The sequence below is a fragment of the Podarcis melisellensis genome, assembly GCF_964234715.1.
Source record: "Podarcis melisellensis genome assembly, chromosome: 14".
NCBI classification, from domain to species: Eukaryota; Metazoa; Chordata; class Lepidosauria; order Squamata; family Lacertidae; genus Podarcis; species Podarcis melisellensis.
Genome location: NC_138546.1, coordinates 31,614,946 through 31,638,761, shown reverse-complemented (window position 1 = coordinate 31,638,761; position 23,816 = coordinate 31,614,946). Strand labels below are relative to the sequence as shown.

Sequence of the window (23,816 nt, the reverse complement as noted above, 5' to 3'; positions counted from 1 at the left end):
TGCTGAGAGTCGTTGAGAGACTATTGCCCCAACAAAGCTGCAATTAAATCACTCTGAGAATTGCAACTTCATGAGGCCACTAGGTGTCTCCTAACAACTCTCAGCATGCTTAACAAGCTACAACTCCCAGAATACTTTGGGGGGAAGCCATGACTGTTTCAAGTGGTACAATAGTGTTTTAAATGTACTGTATAGTGCAGATGTTGTCTAGAAAGGCCTGGGACAGATTCATATGAAACTCCAGGAAGCCACTTCCAGTCATATGGTAGACTGTAGATAGGCAACTTGTGGCCATCAACACGGTATGCAGCCCCCAATGCTTCCATAGGCTGCCTGTCTTCCACCCTATCACTTTTCCCCTTCCTCTTTGGTATCTCTGGCATTTTCCATGGCTTTTAAAAGTGTTCCTCCATCCTTCTATATTTTACCAAAATTAATTGATGTATTTTTATTCCCACCCCACCTGCTTGTGGGGGGGTGGGAAACACCCCAGCTATCCGAGAACAAATTGGTAGGCTAATGCCATGTCTGTGACAAAGAGAGGGAGCAAGTTTAACACATGAAGGTAATAAAGGAATCATGTTCCCTTCCTTTCTATGACAGTTTAGGGAAGTTTTTAATGTTAGATTCTATTTTTCATATTCTGTTGGAATCTGCCCAGAGTGGTTGGGGAAACCCAGCCAGATGGGCATGGTAAAAATAATAAATATATTATTATTATTATTATTATTATTATTATTAGATGTATTTCAGAGTTACCCCCTCAAATGCTATGGGGCATACTTCTGAAGAGACCTGAATAGGATCGGTACTTATTCTCTGAGGTAGCCATGGTGAAAATTGAAATGAGGGTGCTCTTCGTTCTGGTAGACTTTTGTCTCTAGCTCTGCCCATTGTCCACTCTGGCTCCACCCACTGCCGGTATGCAGCCCCTGACAGATCACCCCCTGGGCTAGAGAAGGGTTGCCCTCAACCCTGGCAAGAGCAATTCTTAGCTAGAGTGGACTGAGTTGATATAAGACAGCATCGAATGTTCTCAAGTCCGATTCCTTTCTTCTTGGCCTGTTAAAAAGTCACCTATTTCCTGGCTTGGGTTCCTTTAAAAGGAGATTGAGCAAATTCGGGAAGGTTAGGTCTACCAATGGCTATGGACAGGATTACCAAATAGAGGAGAATCACAGGATCATCACACCACTGCACCTCAGTTGCTGGTGCGTTTGTGTGTAACCAAAGTGGAAGTGTGCCACTGCCTTGACATGCACTTCCCAGAGGCATCTGGTTGGCTACTCGGAAGCAGACTGCTAGACTAGATCAGTGTTTCCCAACCTTGTGCCTCCAGATGTTTTTGGCCTACAACTCCCATCATCCCTAGCTAGCAAGACCAGTGGTCAGGGATGATGGGAATTGTAGTTCAAAAACAGCTGGAGGCCCAAGGTTGGGAAACACTGGACTAGATGGATACCTGGTCTAATTTACAATCAAAACTTCAGCCTTTTGTGGATTTTTAATTTCACACACCCCATCCTGCACCACATGCAACGAAACCTAAGTCACACAGCTGTGGAAGCTTAAGAATCTAAGAAGAGCCCTGCAAGGACCCACCTAGTCAAAAAAATCTTTTTTCACAAGGGCCAACCAAATGCCCACATAAAGCTTACATTCTGAGTGCATCTCAATTCTTCTTGCCTATTGTGATTAGAAATAAATGTAAGAAAACATGCACATTCTGGGTGCATGATATTTATTTTTTTATGTTTATGTACCAGCACTAAATGTAGCTGCTCGCTCTTTCTTTCTTTTAGTGCTGAAGTATTATAGCACCCTTATCATTATGACATAGCTTATAGCAACTGGATACAAGGCGTTTTAGCACAAGCTAATGGTGAGTGTGCTAAACTTTGCAACATCACAGCCCCATTTCAGCAAACAGGAGTTGTGCAGGGACTCACTTTAAACAGGGTGGCCACTTTTCATTGGTCCTGTTCCTGTGAATTTAAGAGCAGCCTGAAAAAAAGTCACTTAAGAGGTGAAGATTCTCCCCCTGCATTTTAACTCCATTTCTGTGAAAATGCTTAAAAGTGAGAGCCTTAATCCTAATAAAACTTTCATCGCTAGTAAAATATGCCCACTGTTTTAGTGGTGGTGGTTGGTGTGTGTGTGTGTGTGTGTGTGTGTGTGTGTAAAAGAGAGAAATAAAATAAGGTATTAACCTATATGAATTCAACACATTTTCTGTTGCATCCATTTGGTTGGGAGAAGGACCAGAACTCAGTGGTAGAGCATGTGTAAAAGGTCTCAGGTTCAATCCCCAGCATTCTGCAGATACAGCTGGAAAGACTCTTGTCTGTAACCTGGAGAGCTGCTGCCTGTCTGTGCATGCAGCACTGTGCTAGATAGAGCAATGGTCTGACGTAGTAGAAGGCAGCTTCCTATCTTCCTACTTGGTCACCTACTGAAAGGTATATTTGACAGATAAGTGATTAACTGGGTTCTTGAATACTTTTTAAAGCTGCTATAGTATCACAGCTTTCTAGACTTAAATGAGGTTGATGGTTTTCCTGTAGAGTCAAATACTCTGACTCAGGACATGCTTTCAGACCCAATGGCATTGGCAAAAGCAGACCTAGTGTTGTAACATGTGAACACATGTGCATTCAAAAGATCCTGCTTTAAAAAATACTCTTATATAACTTCATGGTTAATGGCTAAGTTAAGGGGAGTCCCCCCCTTTTAAAGTCAGCTATATATAATTGGCAATCAAGCTCCTAGATTTTTAAAAAAACGTTGACAATATTCTTTTCAGAACCAAGGTCCATCGTCTTCTTCTTCCTCCTCCTCCTCCTTCTCATTCAGATAAAGCACAGCCGTTTTCTTCTCATCAGAAATCACGGATCTTTGGTCTACCATCCTTTGAAGTTGAACAGTCTGATCGAATGTTGACTCCTCTAATCTTTGTTCACTATCTGTGTCCTTCTGGTCATCTTTCATGGTGCCCTCCAGCTGTGAGGCAGCTGCTTTTTTCCTGTTCGGTACGAGAATGGTAGCATCTTGCCTTCCCCCTTCCACATTGGTTACATCCATCTGAAAGGTAAAAGACTTTTCCTTGGGTCCTATCTTTATATGCCCAAGAGATTTGCTGCTTTCTGAGGGCCCATCTGTTGGGGATAGTTCTGCAGTACCGACCCTCACTGTTTCAGAAATAGGGCCATGAAATATAATCTGTTCAGCATGAGTTTCAGCAGGGCTGAGTCTGATGTGCCTCATTGATCTATTGACCTCCATGGAACCTCCTTCTTCCCAAATGTCTTCCCCAGGAGAACTGATCCCTGAAGATTCTGAAAGAGAACCTTGGTAAACAACATGCTCACTGCTCAGAACTTCCTTTTGCCCTAATTTAATGTGTGTTACTAATCCTTCAGAAGAAAATGTCTGTCCCATTTCACTAAACTCTAGGTGCTGTTCGGAAGTGGGCACCTTAAAAACAATTTCCTCAGTTGTTACAAATGGTTTTGGACTTAATTTGATGTGCCGAACAGTGGTATTGGTATCTATCATCCCCTCCTTGAAATGTTTGTCTGGAGAGCCACCAAATTCAGTTGCTTTGAGGAGAGATTCATCATATATAGTTTGGTCAGATATATGGGTGTCTTTTTGCCCTAGACGAATATGTCTCACTGTCTGTTCAGTCACAGAATGGCCTCCAGTGGAGCTACTAAGCTCCACAAATCCTGAAAGGGGCTCTTCATATACAACTTGTTCAGTGTGTACTTGTTTGGGATCTATGCGAATGTGCCTTATCAAACTGCTGCTTTCTACTGGCCCTTTTGTCTGAGAAACAGCCTCACTGCTGCTGTTTGATGATAAGTCTGAAGCTGGCCCCTCAAAAACAGTTTCTTCAATAATTTGATTTGAACCCAAAGTAATGTGCTTGGAGGACCTAATTTCGGTAGAAAACTGCGCCTGCGTAGGACTTTCAGGGCCACTCATTTCCATGGTTTTATGAACAGGCCCTCTATAAATTATTTTTTCTGTGGTCTGAATTTCTTTAGAGCCAAGATTGAATTCCTTTGTGGACTGACTGATATCTGCAGATGCTCCAGTCTGAAAGCCACCTGAACCAAACTCCAAAGTTTCAGAAATAGGGCCTTCATATAAAACCTGCTCAGTTCTGTGAATTTCTGTTGGACCAACTACAATTTGCTGAAAATGTCTGTTAACGTCAAATGACCCTTGTGAAGAATATTCTCCTCCTCCTCTATTAATTTCCATACTTTTGAAAACTGGGACCTGGTGGATAACTTGCTCGTTCGTATGATATTCCCTGGCATCACTGCTGCTTAGTTTGCTAGAGCCAGAAATCTCTTCTATAGTCCAAGGTGTGGAAGAAACATCTATGTCAACATTCTTTCTACCACCACTGTAGCTTTCTGACTCTTGCTTTTGGCGGTCATCAAAATCATCGTCACTTGGTAACTGTGTTGGCAACTTCATCTTGCCCAAAAGTTCTGCATTTAACTGGTCAGGGTTGAGCACCTGGGACAGATTGACTTCTGCGACTATAGTAACCAACCCCCCCTTTTTTGTGTCCTCTGTTTTTTTAATATCCACTTCTAGAGTGCTAGCATCAGCTTGGCCCTCTTCCGTTAATGCAGACAGCTCCTGTTTCACACTTTCTGGAAGGGTGTGATCAAGCTTTTCTAGCGCCTCTTTCAACTGAAGCTTTGGGTCCTTTGACTCCTGAGAAAAGAGATCCTTTATGGACTCCTGAAATTTTTGTGGGATTTTAATCTCTTTCTCAATAACAATGGATTCGGCATGAGCCACTTGCTCCTTTGGAACCTCCTCCTTTGAAATGTAGGCAGCTGTCCCTCCCCCCATCACTTGGTAAATCAGTTCTGGGGAGCCCATACCTTCATTTATCTTTGTTTGAGATCCCTGCAAGAATTGATCTTGCCAGGAATACTTAACTGTTGATTCTTCTTCGATATGGATTTGACCATATAATGAGGCTTCTTCTTCACTCAAGGGGCGCTCCTCTGGAGTAGACACAAAATACTTTTCTTCATCAACTACATCATCCCCCTCAGATACTTCTTCCACATGAGACACGATCACACTGGGTTGCTTCTGCTTCACATCTTTGATAGTACTTGTGGTAGCTCTTTCTTCATCCCCATGGTATAGATGCCTGGCCATATCAGGCAATGTATCTTCTACTTCCTCTACTTCAAACGGTGTTGAAAACTCCATTTCAGCTGTAGATTCCATTGGCTCCTCAACTATTTCAACTTTAACAGTCCTCTTGCCTTTGCCCCCCTTTCCTTTCACAAGATCTTCTATTACACTTTCATCTGGAATTCCCTTAATGTCTCCCAGAACTTTTTTAACATCTTTCTCTAAGGAAGTGCCCAAGTCAAACTCATCAGAAATGTGCAATTCATCTTGAACTGTAGACTGTATATTGATCTCAGTCTTCACTTTTCCATTCTCTGAAATGTCTTTCTTTTCAATGGAGATGACTTTGAAATCAGAGGAATCTCCACCATCAGAAGGTTTCTGCACAAACCCTTTAAGAATGTCAGAAACAATGGTTTCTGCTATACTTTCTTCAAGTAAGGTGTCTATTTTGGAGCTTCCTTTTTCATCTTGGTTAGATTCTTTGACAAGTTTAAATGTGGTGTCCTCCTTCTGTTTCCCAACAGAAGGCTTCAAGTCTTGTAATGTTCTTTCTACGCTATTGTCTTTCAATACTTGGCTGTGAGTATACACTTCTGATGGGATAGGGATCTCGGCACCTTCTTTACTTTGTGTTGCCATGCTCACATTTTTCTCCCTTTGAAATGAATGGCTTTCTTCCATCCTTGTATCTGTTGGAAGATTCTTCCCTGGTGTATCCACTCTAATCCTTTCTTCCCATCTTACATAGCTTCCGGGCTTGGGTGCTTTATCTCCCAAAAGCCCGCTTCCCCTCATGGTATCCTTCATGGTAGATCCTTCCACTGTCTGCTTTTCTTCATTGATGCCTTCCTTAATTTCAGTCTTCTTTTCAAAGCTAACATTGATGGATTTCTTGTCGGTCTTCACAGTGGCAGAGTCTATCTTTTCCTTGGGCCATCTTTCGTTTCTCTCTCTTTCTTCCAGCAAAGCAGTTTTTTCCTCTTTCACTGGCTTGCTGTCTTTGATCTGTTCACTCACTCTAGTTTGAGTTCCTTCTATGTTTCTCTCATATTTAGTTTCTTTAGAACTAGAACTTAGCCCAGAAGATGGAAACATAGTAGGAATACCCACTTTCGCTCTTGCATTTTCAGAAATATTTGGACTTCTTGTGCCTTTCTGAATAGTTGTTGATTCTTTCAAAAAAGACACAGTACTCCCAGCTTCGGTTTTTTGCCTTTCAGGAAATGTTCTTTGTTGAGCTTCTTTCCCCTGGCTAATAAGATAAGGTGGGGTAAATGTTCGAATCTCTCTCTGTTCCGTCATAGTTCTCTTTTGAGTTGTGTCCTTTGTGATGGCTGCAGAAGGGCGGTGTTCTGTCCTGAAGACATCTCTTCTTAATGGTCTCCCAGGAGTCACTGTCTGCATTCCACCAGTTTTTGTTTGAGATGAATAAACTGCAGAGCTGCTAATATTTGTTACAGGGGATTTATATCTTGTGTCAACATTCTGGATTGCAGGAAAAGTTCTCCTTCCTTTTGCCTGTTGATAAGCTGAGTGGCGGTTGCTGTACTCATAAAGCTTGTTCCGGACACCTGCCGATAGATAAAACAAATGAAAATCATGGCTGTTAACATAGTATACTTAAGTAGTGTTCAAACACAGCTACACACAACTGGCAAAAATTTAATTACAGCATAGCATTAACACATCTAAGAAAAATGGGTGCTGCTTTGCAGTCAAACCATCCATTCCTGCTTATCTTTTCAAAACACAGATGATAAATGTGGACAACTTCATAATCCTAGGAGGTTTAATTTCTGTACATTTCATCACAAGGTCCCTAACACATTGACCATCAAAGTAAATGAGATTTGCACCTGCAGGGCAACAAGCGATATTTGTGTGCAAACAGGATGAAATTCCATGAGAAACATTCAGTTCTTAATTATTAACACCACTCAGCTAGGGAGCCCTAGTATTATGTGCTACTAATGGCTAATCCTAAACACACATTTCCAATTCTTTTCACAGTGGGCGCTAAAATCCATTAGTTAAGACCAGAGCTATGTGTATGCCACACTGATATTTTGTACACCTGCGAACCTTGGGGCTTCCAATGATGCTTCCCTCTTGGCCATGGATGGCCCTATTTTGGCTAAGAACGTAAGAATAGTCCTGCTAGAGCAGAGTAGCAACCTATCTAGTCCAGCACTCCACTCTCACTGTGCCCACCCAAACAGCCCTGGGGAACCTGTAAACATCACTTGAGGGCACTAGCATTCTCTCTACCTGTGATTTCTAGCAACTGAGATTCAGAAGCATACTGCCAGAAACATACTGCCATTGATAGCCTTGTCCTCCATGAATTAGTCTAATCCTCTTTTAAAGCCATTCAAGATGGTGGCTACCGTGCACTTCAGGGGATTTGATTAGATGACCCTTAGGATCCCTTCCAACTCTACAATTCTATTATCGCTGCCTCTTTCAGAAGTGCATTCCACACAATACCTTTTATTATGTAACCTCTTTCACACCTTTTCTCTAAACTAAAAAGTCACCAATACCGTAACCCTTCTTCATAAGGGTTCCCCTTGGTCATTTTGGTATGGCATTTGTGCCTCAACATTCAAAATGGAGGGAATTGATTGTGATTTATAATTATTGATTCTTTATAATTATTGATTTATAATTATTGATTAAAGAAGGCTGATCACCGAAGAATTGATGCTTTTGAATTATGGTGCTGGAGGAGACTCTTGAGAGTCCTACGGACTGCAAGAAGTTCAAACCTATCCATTATTAAGGAAATCAGCCCTGAGTGTTCACTGGAAGGACAGATCCTGAAGCTGCGGCTCCAGTACTTTGGCCACCTCATGAAAAGAGAAGACTCCCTGGAAAAGACCCTGATGTTGGGAAAGATGGAGGACACAAGGAGAAGGGGACGACAGAGGACGAGATGGTTGGACAGTGTTCTTGAAGCTACCAACTTGAGTCTGACCAAATTGTGGGAAGCAGTGGAAGACAGGAGTGCCTGGCGTGCTCTGGTCCATGGGGTCACAAAGAGTCGGACACGACTAAACGACAACAACCTCCCCCTTATTTCTTTGATGTTTATCTGATGTTAACTCTCAATCTACCCCAGCTCCACTACAATCTCTGGAGGACTTCTGCTCCCTCAAATTGCTGCTCCTTGTCCCTGAACCTTTCTTCCCAAGACCTCTTCATGTTACCAAAAGGAGCTACAGAGCTATGCATGTATCGCCCCACTCTCCAAGTTGCATGGATCCTCCTGGCCTTTCTCGTACTGACATATATTTTCTGAAGTGGGGGGGGGGGGCTTTTCTATCCATATGAGCTACTCAGTGGAGGCCGGTTCATTTGAGCAAGTGGCGCACTGCCCCACCAACATCATTCTGACCCCAGCCTCCTCACTGCCTTTTTTCTTCCGACTAGTCTAGGGAGCAGCGCCGCTGTTACCTTCCTTTTCCTTAGTCTCAGCGCTGCCATTATACAACTCAGTAAGGAAGAAGATGGGAACAAAACTAGAATCTATTGGCTCTGCATCTCATTGGCTCTGGCTACTGGAGCCTTCCGCAACCTGCAGTCAGGTTCTTATTATTGGCTTCCCACTGGGAGAACAGGATGCTGGACCAGATGGGCCTTTGGTCCGACCCAGCAGGGTGATTCTTACGTTCTTATTGTGTGAAATACATGCTTGATTTGGGCTGCCCTCTTTGGCAGCCAATGTTACCGGGCCATCCCAAGTTCTAGTGTTATGAAAGAGAGAGGGAAATTTCTCTATCCACTTTCTCCTTGCACCATACGTAATTATATAAACCTTCACAGAACTAGAAGCAAGAGCTCCCCCTCTGTTGAAACAAGGATGTGCGGAATTACTAGTGATGATGCCGACATGTCACTTCCACCCCTTACTCTGAAATGCACACATGCACGTCTGCAATTCATACCTTGTGGTAATTTCCTGCCATGCTCTTCATCCCACATAAGAATCCATTGACTGCTCTCTCCTTCTAGTAAAGTTCTGTAATGCACAAAAGCAAGTATTAGAAGAGTAAAGGAGTTGGCATTTCATATGATCAATCAATTTCATATGGACCCTGGCCCAGTACGGACATTTCACATTCCTGATCTTCTAATCATTCTAAGGAGACCAGAAGAGTTCTGTGACTCCTACCTCCTCCTTTCCCCTCCTCTCTTGCACACAAACCTGCCCAGAGCCGATTCTGTTTATGCCGTCGCAATATATTCTTCTGAAAACTAGAACTAAGACCTGTGGAAATTCTTGAACAGCTGACTTTAAACACAGAGTTCATTTAAGCTGCCACTTTAATACTCTGCTGGAACACACTTTTGGTTTCAACTCTGCTAAATGTTTCGAACAGATAACAAGATGACCACTTCAACTCTGTAAATGGCTCATCTGGAAGAGTGTGATAGCTAAAAATTCTACCTCCTAGATAGCATTTTGTAATTTTTTTAAAAAAGAACCACCCAAAAACATTGTGCAACAACAACATCAATAGCCATGCCAGTAAGTCAAATTATTTTTCCTTCTAGGTTACATAAAGAGGTAACATAGCTACGGAACTTCACAAACTTGTAATCAATTTAATAGCTAGTTAAATGGAAGGGAGTGGAGGGGTCAAGCACAGCTAAGTGGGTAAATTGCAGATGGATAGTTGCGGTTATGCTGAAATTGACGTATCTGGCGAGGTATCAAGAAAGAAGTTAAAGGATAAATAAGATTATATATCTAGTTGCTGGAAACAGTTTGCAGTCTTTCGGAATGCATGCTTCAATCAAACTGTTTCTTTGATTATACTTGGCATTTTAAGATATAGGAAGCAGTTAACTGTATGTTTTAATACAACTATGAAACAGTTGTGTGAAATTACATACTTGTTATGGAATATTTTCCTTTTAGAAAGAAATTTAATAAAATGTATTAACACATACTCACTGTGAAATAGTTAACAATGATGACATTTAATACCATGAACTTTAGATTTAGAGTTAAAACCACTTACTGTGACGGAAAGCAGGGAATTCACTCAGCACACTGAACATTCTACCAAGGAGTCCTTGTCATCACAAAGTGATCTCTAAAAACATGAGGACTAGATATTTGACTAGCTTTTTCAATTTAAAAACTATCAGCCTAATGAAGAACCACACGTATGAATCATTCACTGCTGGTTTTACAATCCCAAGTAAGACAATAGCTAGAAAAGTCAGAGAATGGAGATCCTCTCACACTAGCACCTGCTGCCAAGGTAAGGATGGGCTGGCATATGTGAAGGAGCACCTTTTGGCTCCCCCAGTAAAATATTTGAGGGCTCTGGGGGTCCCCAAAGTTGATGGGCATTGCCATTTAAATGGTGTGCGTGCATGCACCAAGTCATGTGATTGATTACGTGGGGAGGGGCTGACCTGGGCCCTTCAATATTTTGTTCAAATTGGCACCCCTAGGGAGGGCTATAGGTCAGTGGTAAAGAATCTGCTTTGTATGCAATAGATCCCAGTTTCAATCCCTAGCCTGACCAGGTGGGGCTGGGAATGTCCCCTGCCAATTAGTATAGACAGTCCTGACCTAGGTGAACCAAAGGTCTGATTCAGTCTGATCTGGCTTCCTATGTTTAAAAATACACAACGGAGGCTTGCTAGTAGTTTCCAATTATCACCATCATCATCTAGCTTTGGCATAAGCACCTTTGGCAAACCTGAATTTTGCACATTTTGCAAACCTTTTGCTCTGTGGCTTTTTGCAGTGAATAGTCTATAACATATTGTTCTCCCAGGATGCAGAAATGCCAAATTAAAGCCCCTCCCGCAGACTACAAGAAATACACACAGTCCTCCAGGAAGGATTAAATTATCTCTTCCAGCCCCTTACAGGATGAAGTTCCCTGAAAGTGTTAACTGTGATGATGGAAATTAGGAATGCGGGAAGTTTGAGTAAGGATTTTTGGCCGCTGATAAAACAACAGTTTGCTCAGTTGCTGGAGCAACGAATGAAGTCACTAAAAATAAGTTCCAAGCAATGCACTGTATATGGCAAAGGGCAGCAGCGGCAGCAGCAGCAGCAACACACAGCAGTCAGCTGGAACCCAGAGCAGTGCTGCTGAAAACAAGCTGTGCATCACAATACAAGCAAACCCTACTTAGAAGACCTTTAAAAAAAGGAGAGGGGGGGGGGAATGGGACAGTGGCTCATTCTTTCTAAATTTTGCCGTCATCTTTTCCCTATGCAGTCACCATTGGTTACAAACATACCCAGAATCGGGGGGTGGAATGCCAAGTAAACCAGCTGCAGAGAGGCAGGTTGTGAAGTAATTCCTTCAATCATGGACAGAACTTACAAGAGCCAGTGTGGCATAGTGGTTAGACTGTTGGACTAGCATCTGAGAGAAGAGACCAGGGTTCAAATCCCCACTCTGGGTGAATGTGAGCCAGTCTCTCTCTCCCTCCCAGTCTAACCTACCTTACAGGGCTGTTGTGTGGATTAAATGAGGCAGGGGAGAGAGACTGGCTCACACAGTCTCTCAGCATTGCCAGGTAAAGCTTGGAAGAAACCCCTGCCTTAAACGCTGGAGAGCCACAGCTATTCAGCATAGGACCCAATGGTCTGACTTAATGAAAGGCAACTTCCAGTGTTCCTATGACATTTGCACTGAATTTAAAAAGAGAAAAACAAAATCAGTACTGTCACTCCTCACTCGCCTTTACCAAAAAAACAAAACAACTTTTAAAAATACTGGTATTAGGATTCTTCCTTTTGGTAAAACATGGAAGGATTTTACTGTATTTCGGCTTCCAAGGAACCAGAGGCTCCTTCATACGGATTTATAAAATTTTCATCTGTGTTCGCAGAGCTGGTGATGGATACCAGCAGAGGGAGGGGCGGGGAGCAAGGAAGAAAACTGAAAGTGATCTATTACTGCTAAAAAAAAACCCACTTATGAGCAGGGCTGGCATCCTAACCGATGATAAATTAACTTCTGGAAAATTCTCTCTCAGTAGAAAGAGCAGAAAAACTTCACACAAAATCCAGCATTCCAAAACTGATTGGCAATACCAATCCTGACTGAAAACCTCATTATTTCATGTTCTTGTGACTTTTATCTTATTTTTTTAAACCAAGTAACATTATATATAAAACAGGTGGGCATGTGGGCAGCCTTTTAATCAATCCTGGACAGAAATAGTTGAAATAGTATAGTATTTTACAGATTCATTTTCCTGTCTCAGCTGGAGCGTCTTGTCCAAAAGCAAAGTCCGTGTCTGCTTGGATTAGAACCCACATCATAAATTGACTTGTTATTTCAAATCCACCATCTTCTTTTTCCCACTCCATCTTAAAGATCGTGACCAGATGCAGACTCCATGGCTTCAGCATCAAAGAACACACACATACCCTGCTGCTGACAACAAGTGCTCTATTTGCCATCTAGCCGAATGAAGATTTCCAGAGAATTATACCAAGTCAATCCAAATAGACTGAATATGCTGAAATCTCTGCCTTATCTGGAGTAAGTTTGTTCCCACACTGTTCCTGAACTGGTTTTGAGCACTGGTTTGTCTTCTCTAGCGATGTTAAATTCTCAAGAATAATCTTTCGAAGAATATTCTCACCTCACATCACTAGTCATCTCCAAGTTAAGTATGTGTGTGTGTGCAAGCACACCCTACAGTAACAGATTTTACTACTTATCAACATTTCTTTGTCTTGCTTGTCTCTAAATTTCTCAGATGTTCCATTCAAGCGGAGACATTCAAACTTGCCCCAAATTTTTGCTTTATATGAAATGAGGTTGCAACTGAACTTAAATGTCCACTGCAGCATAAGAGGAATTTCAAGTGTCTCTTAAGAGCACCATCGGTCACTTTTATGATCCTTACCTGTAAGTTTCAATTTCAAGGCTGAGACCAGCTTTCACCTGCAAAAGTTCATGGTAGTCCTTTAGGTACTCTGCGATAGACATGGTTAGGAAATGCTTTTCTTCTTCCAAGGCTTCAATGATCACCTAAAGCGAAACATGAATATAAATTGTTAACTTGAGTGAGCTCACAGGTCAGCTAACTAAAACCCTGGCAATGGCGCAATTTCAGAGACAAAAAACCTAATAGGAAAAGATGGATGGGGATTTTGTCTGAGTTAAGAGCTCCAGGGAAGGTGATTTCCCCCTTGAAATCTCCCCCAAAGAGTTCCACCAGCACAGAAACACTTGTTTTCTGGAGGCAACATTGAGTGAAGATGGGTCATTTATCATCACAACATTTAGGACATACTGCTGTGACTATTCCTGGATCTTCTCTATCTTTTAAATAATGTTTCTGGGCACTATTGCAATGGGTTCCCTACACAAACTCCACTATGCTTCTATTATTATAATATTATCATCATTTATTTATTAATTGCCTTCTAAATCACCTTCTCAAGGCAATTTACATAGGAGGCAGTTAAAAACACAAAAACAACAAATACTTTGAAAATAAGTCAAGCCTAACAAGTGGACAATTGTGGTAAGGAGCCATTTGGTTCCGTTCCAATATGGCGGTGCGTTCATACGCTGCGGCTCTGAGCTCCCAATACCTCACCTACTCACGCACAGCTGCCCTGAGCCTGGTCTTGGCTGGGGAGGGCGGGGTATAAATAAAAAAATATTATTATTATTATCATTTATCCAGCTGGGAAAGCCTATGGTCTCCAGTTGTTTCTAGAAGGTGTAGCAAGGAGGCACCTGTTGTATATTGACAGGAACAGGGGCAGCCACAGTAAAAGCCCTGCTCTGAGCTCCAACACATGACCTGACAACCTATCATAGAATTGTGGCTACTGCTGAGTAGGCTTCTGAGATCTTTGGAACTTGCAGGTGAAGCTCTCCCACAGACCACAGTGGTCTCCTGGGAAAATATAAGGAGTAAGGCAGTTTCTCAGGTAACCTGATCCAGAGCAGTATAGGGACTTCTGTGTTAGGATTGACTTAGCCTGCTAGCAGATTGGCAGCCTATCCTGCAAAGCAAGAGGAAAAATAGTAGCTTTGCAAGCCATGGCTTATGCCAACTATGGTTTGGCTGACACACAAAATTGGGAAAACAAATGGAAAAGCAGCGACAGGAAGAAAAAGGGAGAAGAGCTTTAGGTATGCAGGTAAAAAAGATGGTTAGGTTCAACACATTTTGGAATAAGTCCTTCTTCTGCAGCTATTTGAAATAACAGTTCTCAACCGAGTCTGCAAACTACTCAGACCGACCTGAGAAGCGTTATTCAAGTACTGCTCCTGAAGAAGGAATTGATTCCAAAGGCTTTGGATTGGATCCCCCAGTCAGTTTACTTAATTAATTCTATAGTCACTCAGAAGTAACACACACACACAGCTTAGTGAAGGGGAAACACTTGTCTCCTGCTGCTTGGCTAGATGGGAATTAATGCACTAATTCATTGTGATAGATCTGTGTTAAAATGCTAATTTTACAAGATGCAGTACCCATCTCCTTTGAAACACCACTGAACAGATCTGGGAACCAGGCCTAACATAGTAATTGCCCAGTTGACTCCAGGGGAGAAAACAGTGCAAAATTAAAGATACAACAGTTTGTGTGTTAGATTGGAAGTTTGGAAGAGAAAGTTGGAAGCGGAAGGTGAGAGAGAGGGCTGTGAGTTGGTGCCTTTGAGAGTGCAGGACCTTTCTCTAGACGGTTCTCTGTGATTGCTCATCTAAAGGAAACTAAATGCCAGGCTGTCCCGTCCCTGGAATGTCACTCTGCACAGGGAATACTGGGTGGGGAGGAAGCATGTAACAGTGTTAATATAAATAGTTCCTAGGTTATTTTTGAGCAGGCAGTTTCCCATTTGTCTGAAAGATAACCCTGCAAGTTCCATTAGGTTGAAAGGTGCTCATGGCTCAGTGGTAAAGCTCAGGTTCAATCCCTGGCACCTCCAGGTAAAGTGTCTTAAACAGCGGGTTCTGGAAAGAACCCCAGCTGATGAGAGCAGATGCCAGGCAAAATAAACAACAGTGGCCCCTACACATTCAATGCAGGATCATACCACTTTAAATAGCCATGGTTCCCCCAAAGAATCCTGGGTACTGTAGTTTGGTAAGAGTTCAGAAAACTGTTAGGAGACCCCTAATAGCATCCTTAACAAACTACAGTGGTACCTAGGGTTACATACATAGGTTACAGACTCTGCTAACCCAGAAATAGTGCTTCAGGTTAAGAACTTTGCTTCAGGATGAGAACAGAAATCGTGCTCCGGTGGCGCGGAAGCAGCAGGAGGCCCCATTAGCTAAAGTGGTGCTTCAGGTTAAGAACAGTTTCAGGTTAAGTACGGACCTCCGGAACGAATTAAGTACTTAACCCGAGGTACCACTGTATAGATCCCAGGACTATTTGGGGAAAGCCAGGACTTTGGGGAAAGCTTCCCCCCAACAAACCACAATCAGTATCAGAGAATAAACTTTAGTTCCTGCTCATGGTTTCTTTAGCAAGAAGCAAACCATGAGCTTGGGTTCAGATTAGCCAGACCATGCCTTCTTTCCTTGCAGCAGCAGGAGCAAGAGAGGAATGAAGCACCTGCAACTTGATCAATACGCACTGGCACACCGCACACTTACATTAAGCCATAGTTTGTATTAACTATGGTTTATTGTGACATTGAAACCAGGCCTGAGCATTAATCAGGAATAGTCAACATGGTGCTCTCTAGCTGTTTTGGATTCCAGCTCCCACCAACCCTACCTAGCATGGCCAATGGCCAAGGATGATGGGAGCTTGAGTCTAACAACCCATAGAAAGCACCACGTTGGCTACCCCTGGTATTAACCATGGTTAACCATTATGCTTAACCACTGAGCTACTGTCACGTTTTACATACTGAAAGTTTGGTTGTGTAACAATTTGCAACCTCAGCAGATGGCACACACAAGTGGCATTTTGAAAATCCAGGCACACAAAATCCTGCCCCTTCACAATATACAATATCCCCATAATCTCCAATGGCTCTGCTCACAACGCAGCTGTTAATGAGATAAGCACAGACAACAGAAATCTACCAGCGTGCAAATAAAACGGCTGTTCGGGAACAAAAGAAATGGTTACAGACAGGAAACAGAGGGAAAGATATGCGGGCTGGATGAATGGCTTTCGTTAACTTTCACAGTCTACTATGGCTACATTTACTGTTCTAACTCTACCAAAACAAAACAAAAACCCACTTATTTCAAGACTTTTTTCCACCCTCGATAAAGTGGGTTACTCAGAAGTGGCACCAGAACAAAGACTGCTTAAGGACATAAGAAGAGCCTGTCGGATCAGCGCCCCTGGAAAAGTCCCGCCTGCCCGTGAAGCATTCCTTCATGCAGCACATGGTTCTACTGAAATTTGCTATCACAAGATGGCCGCCAATTCAGATATCTTTAAAAGCACAGTGAGACGAATCCATGGAGGATAAAAGCTACGTGCTGCCTCTGATATCAGACACACTCTGCCTTTGAATGCCAGCTACTGGGAAGCAGCAGTCACTCCCTGGTAACTTTCTAGAGGAAAATGGTTGGTCATGGCAGAAAAAAAGATGGCGGACTAAGTAGGCATTTGCTTGAATTCAGCATGGCTCTTTTCACGCCTTTTGAAATTATTATTTTACTTTTATTGAATTACATACAAGTTAAAGGATGCAAAGGACAATATCAAGTGGTGGTATCATCAAAATCAGAAAAACAGCACTGGAAGATGGGGATGAAGGAAATTGCCGGGTCAATGGGCAAACAGAATCACCACACAGGAACAGTGTAAACAGAAGAGTTTACAGTACAGCTGGATGAAGGGGAGATCAGGAAGTAATAAAGACAACGAGGGGAAATTACATGCCTTTCCAAATAAATTCATATTTGGCCTGAACCAAAGATCTGAGATTTTGATTTTTATCATGCCATTGTTTCAAAGGCTTTCAGGCCACCTAAAGTGCAGTACATTTAAATGGGTGTCAGGTCACCTTTAGCAGTTTGCACATTCTCTACATCAGGTGTAAAGAAATCAAGAGAAGTGCAGGTATGAACCAGAGTGACCCTCCTGAGGTGCAGCAACAAACAACCACCATAGCTATTAAGCTCCCCACAAGGTGGCTGCAATTGTGGTTTTGTAGACAGACATTTGCAAATAGTATCCCACAAGCATTACCATCACACCCAGCTGCCCTACATTTCCATACAGTGGTGGAGGTGTCATAACACTCATTTCGCTGCTGCTGCTTTGGCTAGTGTTAGCATTGGGCCTTCTTCAGAGTTAACCTCCTGACTCCAAGATGGCCACACATAAACTTGTACTCAGAATGGCTTTGTTTGCCAGGAAGAATCTAAGAAGAGCCTGAAGGATCAGGCCAATGGCACGTTAATTCCAGGTGCCTGTGAGAAACCCGCAAGCAGGACTCAAGCACAAGGGCCCTTTTTCCTCCTGCAGTTTCAACCAACTGCTATTCCAAAGTATTACTGCCTCTGACTGTGGAGGTAGAGCACAGCCCTCCTGGCCAGTAGCCAACGATGGTCATGAATTTGTCCAGTTCTCTCTTAAAGCCATTCAACAGCCTCTGGTGGGAGCAAGTTCCATAGTTTAACTGTGTACTGCACAACTAAGTACAGTCATACCTTGGTTGACGAATGCCTTGGTACTTGGACGTTTTGGCTCCTGAACACTGCAAACCCAGAAGTGAGTGTTCTGGTTTGCAAATGTTTTTGGGAAGCCAAATGTCCGTTGCGGCTTCCATGGCTTCCGATTGAGTGCAGGAAGCTCCTGTAGCCAATCGGAAGCCAAGCCTTGGTTTTCGAACCATTCTGGGAGTCGAAAGGACTCCCAGAACGGATTAAGTTCGGCAACCAAGGTACCACTTTCCTAAATCCTACAACATTCAACCTCATTGGATCTCCACAAGTTCTAGTGTTACACGAGAAACCTCTATCTCTCCACTCTCTCTGCTTCAGGCATAATTTCATAAACTTCTATCACAACACCTCTTACTTCCCTTTTCTCTATCACAACACCTCTTACTTCCCTTTTCTCTAAACTAGAAAGTCCCAAATGCTGCAACCTTTCCTCATAATGGAGGAGCGTCATCCTGTTGATCATTTCAGTTATCCCTTTCTGATCCTTTTCCAACTCTACAATATCTTTTTTGAGATGAGGGGACCAGACCAGCAAACATTATTCCAAATGCGGTGGCACCAGTGATTTGTATAATGGCATTATGGTATCAGCAGTTTTATTTTCAATTCCTTTCCTAACAATCCCTAGCATGAATTTTTCACAGCTGTAGCACACTGGGTCGACAACTTCATTGGGTTATCGCTTTCAACTCCGATTTTCATGCCTGGTCAGTTACCGCCAGTTCAGACCTCATGAATAATGTTTCTCTAGTCTTTCAACCAGCCACTACCTCAGACTGTTTCTGCACTCTGCTGCTACAAACGTGCACCAAGCTCCAACACTATAATATTATAATAATGTTATTATTTGTACCCCACCAATCTGACTGGGTTGCCCCAGCCACTCTGACTCTCCATGTCACAAACAACTGACACCTTCTCCCACCCCCCACACACCAGGCAGCCATTTTGTCCTGCCACTCCCCATATTTTCATTGTCGCCAAAATCGCAGCCTGCTGGTAAATGAAACTTAGTACCCAGCCGTGCTATTCTAAGCACCTTTAGTCATGTGAGGTGTGAAAAGGGGTGCGACTCAGCCCCTCCAGAGGGAACGCAGTGTCCTGTACTGGGGACTCTGGAAGCCAAATAGAAACTGAATCCTTTTGCTTTTGTTTTACCACTGGGAAAAGTGGGATCGTAGAATCTCAGAGTTGAAAGGGATCCCGAGGGTAATCTAGTCCAACCCCCTGCAATGCAGGAATTTCTACTAAGCATTCATGGCAGGTTGCCATCCAACCTCTGCATAAAAACCTCCAAGGAAGGGGAGTCCATAACGAGGGAATATTCCCTAGCTAAACTTGATCCCATCACCACTCCTTGAAAGTGGGCGCCCAAGTTTGTAGCAAGGAGAGGGTGACAGGTGCAACCACCCACAGAGTGGCAAGGGCTAAGGGAATCCAGAAGGCAAGTTGCAAGTGTCATATTTTTTAAGATGGCTCAAGGGAGGTTTTTTTTTTAAATGTCTTCCTAGAAATATCAACTGTGGGACTCCTATGGGAGCATCTGAAACTATGGCATCGCTAAAGCTAAAGGAGACCCAGGCAAGAAGACAATAGCACCACAGAACCTGGTAATTATAGAGAGACAGAGTGGAGTAGTGGTTAGAGTATCAGACTAGGACCTGGGAATAGAGGGTTCAAATCCCCACTCAGCCATGAAGCTCTCTGGGTGGACTTCGCCAGTCACTGCCTCTTAGCCTTTCCTACCTCACAGGGTTGTTGTGGGTATTAAATGAGGAGGGGAAAACCAAATATTCCACCTTGAGTTCCTTGAAGGAAAAGGTGGGATATAAATGCAACAAGTAATAATAATAAATAAATTATAATTAGGTAAAACACCAACAAAAAAAAAATGGCTGGAGGTGAGTTTAATAAGCTGTGCTAAACAAAATCCTCATGTTTGAACTAAACATTTAATAAAACAGTTGCCCAGGGAGATTTGAAGTGCATCTCTTTGCATATTTACTCGTAGTTACATCCCAGGGTGTTTAGCGGGGCTTACCCCTATGCAAGCCTGCTTACGGGTCCAGCCTTTACAGACTATTGATGGATGAGCTACTGTCAAGTTTGGAGACTGCAGCTCCTGCACAGACAATAAGCCAAATGGGTTTTATTCTTGACGAATGCAGAAGAGCATGTCTCTGAGCTTGGCAAGAGCATTTCCTTTACCCCCTCGGCAACAGCTGTGTGAGAAGCAGGAGATGCAGCTAGTGCGGTTTGCTCCCATCACAGGGGAGAGCCGCACACATCAGCGCTAGTTAGGGGGACAAACGATAAGACCCTGACAGGTTTTAGTTGAGGTTTCCATCGGTGGCCACACTCGGGGAGTAATTCGCTTGGGGCGAGGGGCACATGCCAGTGGTTAGTGGAATAAAAAAATGAGGGGGTGTGGAAATTAGAGAATCGTTCTGGATTAACTAGACAGGAATAAAGACCACCCAGACTCGCTTTTTACCATGTCTGTCTCAAGAATATAATTCCTAATCCTATGCTGGTTTACCCCACTGGGTTTGATGAAGCTATTCTCAAAAAATTATACAGATATATTTTTTGCTTAGTTTTTTTGCTTAGTTTTTCAGTACAACACAGCTACTGTTGAATCACAGCGACTGTTCCGGAAAGTAAGTGCTAGTACTTCGTTTTCTCATTCAAGTGTGCTATACAAACATAGCATAATTTGTTCACCAACAGCTGGAAGGCAAGTCATGAACCCGGGTAAAGTAAAATAAATAAAAATCAATTAATTTTCCCCCAGACACTACATAAAGGAAAAACAACTTTTTATATATAAAAGCAGATAAAACAAACAGGAAAAAAGGATAAAAGAAAGGAGCAGGTTGAGGAGGCATGAGGGGGGTCTCCTGAGGCTGGGGTCTGCAAGCTGCCCACCTATGACCTAAGACAGCCTTTGCCATTAACTCTTTAGAAGTCTTTAGAAAAGGATGGGCGCTCTCTCTCTCTCTGTTCAGACTAGAGCAATAAAGTACAGTATGTGAAATGCTTCCAACCATCCCATGCATTAGTTGAAAGCTGAACTCACAGCATAAATGCCTCTCGTCAAATAAAGGTGCAGGAGCTCTGCCAGGGGGTGGGGAGTTGGCAACCCAACCAGGGCAGATTCAAAGCAGTAAATAGCCCTTAATGCAAGCAGAACCCTGCTGAATCAAGCCAAGGGGCTACTCAGCCAGCATTTCTTTTCACTTTATGTATTTAAGAAAAATTATTTACCACTTAACTGACAAGGACAGAGTAAGCGGTTGACATAAGGCATTCTGTGCCTTAAAGTGATGCTTTTAGGTTTTAGTGCCCAGCAGTTTGGCACTCAGAGGTAGACTGCCATGGTCCATGGAGGTTCTGCGGCGCCTCTGCCCTCCCGCTCTCCGTCCAGCTCCCGCTGCCCTACCTGATACTCGGCCAGCTCGGCGCCCTGGCGCTCTTGCTGCGCCAGCCGCTCCTGTTCCAAGCGCTCCGCCAGCGCGCCCAGCTCCTGGCAGCGGCGATGGAGCTCGTCGAGCTGCCGTCGGCTCTGCTCGTTGTGGGCTCGCAGCTTCTGCAGGTTCTCCCTGCCGAGGCGCCCTTCCAGCTCCTGCAGCGCCTGCAGCTCGGCCTCGTAGCGCTCCAGGCTCTGCTCGCAGCTCCAGCTAAGCACCAGCGCGTAACTGTCCTCCAGCTCCCGTCGGCTGACGGCGCGCGTCGAAGTCCTGGCCGGCGGCGGAGGCAGCAGGGCCGGCAGGCGCTGGGGACGCCGCCGCCGCTCCTCCTGTAGTCGCCCGTGCTCGGCCCGCAGGCGCTCCAGCAGCGCCTCCAGGGCGGCGCAGTCGGCCCGCAAACGCTCCAGTTGCTGCCGCAGCTCGGCCAGCTCGGGCTCCAAGCGGCGCCGTCGCAGCTCCACCGACTGCGCGCCCAACCTCTCCAAGCTGGCCAACTCTTGGCGCAGGGCGTCGCGATCCAGCTCGGCTTCTCCTTTGGCCCGGCTCAGCTCGCTCACCAGCAGGCGCAGCTCGGCCACCTCTTCCTCGTGCTCCTGCAGGCGGCAAACCTGCCTCTCCCGCCCGCGGAGCGCGCCCAGCTCCTGCGCCAGGCGCCGGTTCTCTTCCTCCAGCGCCCGCACCCGCGACACGTAGAGCCACAGGCGGGAGTTGAGCTCCCGCAGCTCGCTCTGCTCGTCCCAGTCCGCCCGCTGCATGGCCGCCACCTCTTGCAAATCAGCCTCGGGTCCACGGACGGCTCCCGCCTTGCTCCGGCGCGCTCCTGCTCCTCTCCAAGGCGCGCTGGCTCTTTGCGCGCCGACAGCTGCTTTGCGGTTTTGGCCCGGGACAGGGAAGGCAGGCTGGGCAAGGAGGGTGGGGAGAGCCGGCAGCCGGAGGTGGCCGAAGAGCGGCGCCTGCTGGCCACATTCCCTTCCAGTCCTGCTTCATCCGGAGTAGGGCAGAGAACCTCACTCTGCTTTGTGCTCCCTAGAAACTTGAGGAAACTTCAGATTGTCCAAAACGCAGCGACAAGGTAGACTACTGGCTGGAGTAGGCTTTAGAAAACATTTGTGTTCTAAAACAGCTACGTTGGCAGCCTTTTGGTTGGGGAGGCCATTTTGAGGTGCTCACATGAGCGCTTAAACTTAGGCCTAAATGACTTAGGCCCCAAATACCAACCAGTTTTCGCCTGGCTGAAGTCAGACCCTCCCAAGTGTCCCTATTTTCCAGGTACAGTCCTGGATTTACAGAAGCCACCCTGGTTTCTGATTTGATCCCAGAATGTCCTGCTTTTCCATTGGACATCCATATTTTTATCAGAGAAATGTTGGAGGGTATGGATTTTTGGGACCCCTGAGCCAAGGAAATAAATGACTATACAAACTTTAGAAGACATCTGAAGGCAGCCTTGTATTGGGAAGTTTTTTGAAATGTTTAATTATGTTTTTATATATGCTGAGAGCCACCCAGAGCGATTGGGGCAACCCAGTCAGGTAGGCAGGGTATAAATTCTTTAAAAATTACTTTCATGAGAGAAATGTTGGAGGATATGTGAAGTAGGCCATCTGTCCTGTATAATACAGGATTGCCCCATATTTCAGTGTAGAATTCTACATTCTGTATTGATACAGTTTTGTCTTGTATTTCAGGTGTGTGTGTGTGTGTGTGTGTTTGCTTGCCAAGTTAGGGAACCTTTCCACATGCATGTGTTTGACAGAGTGTGTGAAACGTCATGTATTTTATGTTCTGGGTAGCCAAGCACAGACAGATTTACAGATTCATGTGTGTGTGTGTGTGTGCGTGTGACAAATTCCAGACAGGCCATCCTCTTAGGCTCTTAGGCTACAATAGATTGTAATGGATGGCCTTGAAGTCACTTCAGCACCAGATGGAAAAAAATGGCCGCCAACTGAAGTGTGACCTTCAAACTGGGATGTTGCCTCTTGTTTTCTGGGGTCGAAGATGATAGGTAGACTGATGTGGTTGTGGTTTTGGGGTAATCGCTTTGCAGGCCAAATTGGAACCCAGGCCAGGCCTGATTAGGCCTGTGGGCCAGAAGTTCTCCACCTGTGGTATAAAGGCAAGAATCACATTGGTTGCTTTGTCCACTTTCATCTCTGGCCTATTTTTTGTCTGGAGATATGGAGCAAGGTATCCTCAAACTAGATGCCATGATAATACTATCATGTCAAATTTATAGGATTCCTGTGTTGCAAAGAGTTGGACTTGATAGCCCTTAGAATCCCTTTCAACCCTACAGTTCTATGATTTCATGAGTAAAAATCACAGAAGAGAATTGTATTACAAAGACACAGTGCAATGTCATCAATTTTGCCTTTGATACTTCCAACCAGGCTTGCTTTATAACTATAACCCATGATTATAGGAGTCAATATGAATCTGAATATTCAGCATTTATCCAGTAGCTAATCGCAGAAAGTCACATAGCTTGTAAAGTATGGGAAAGAAT

The 23,816-nt window shown here is 44.1% G+C and overlaps 1 protein-coding gene and 1 long non-coding RNA gene across 2 annotated transcripts in view; one reads left to right on the top strand and one right to left on the bottom strand.

Annotated features, from left to right (window-relative positions):
* Positions 1-2,779: 2,779 nt before the first annotated feature.
* Positions 2,780-22,197, bottom strand: SYNM (synemin). The gene is made up of 4 exons (XM_081888947.1): positions 21,280-22,197; positions 13,078-13,202; positions 9,126-9,199; positions 2,780-6,749 (listed from the first exon to the last, which is right to left on the bottom strand). The coding sequence occupies exons 1-4, from the start codon at positions 22,060-22,062 to the stop codon at positions 2,800-2,802; spliced, it is 4,932 nt and encodes a 1,643-aa protein (XP_081745073.1). The 5' UTR covers positions 22,063-22,197; the 3' UTR covers positions 2,780-2,799.
* The window catches only part of LOC309357051, a 48,449-nt gene continuing 44,013 nt past the window's right edge, over positions 19,381-23,816 (top strand). The window contains exon 1 of the long non-coding RNA XR_014163015.1: positions 19,381-19,447. This is a non-coding gene — a long non-coding RNA (uncharacterized lncRNA). The remainder of the gene's footprint in view (positions 19,448-23,816) is intronic.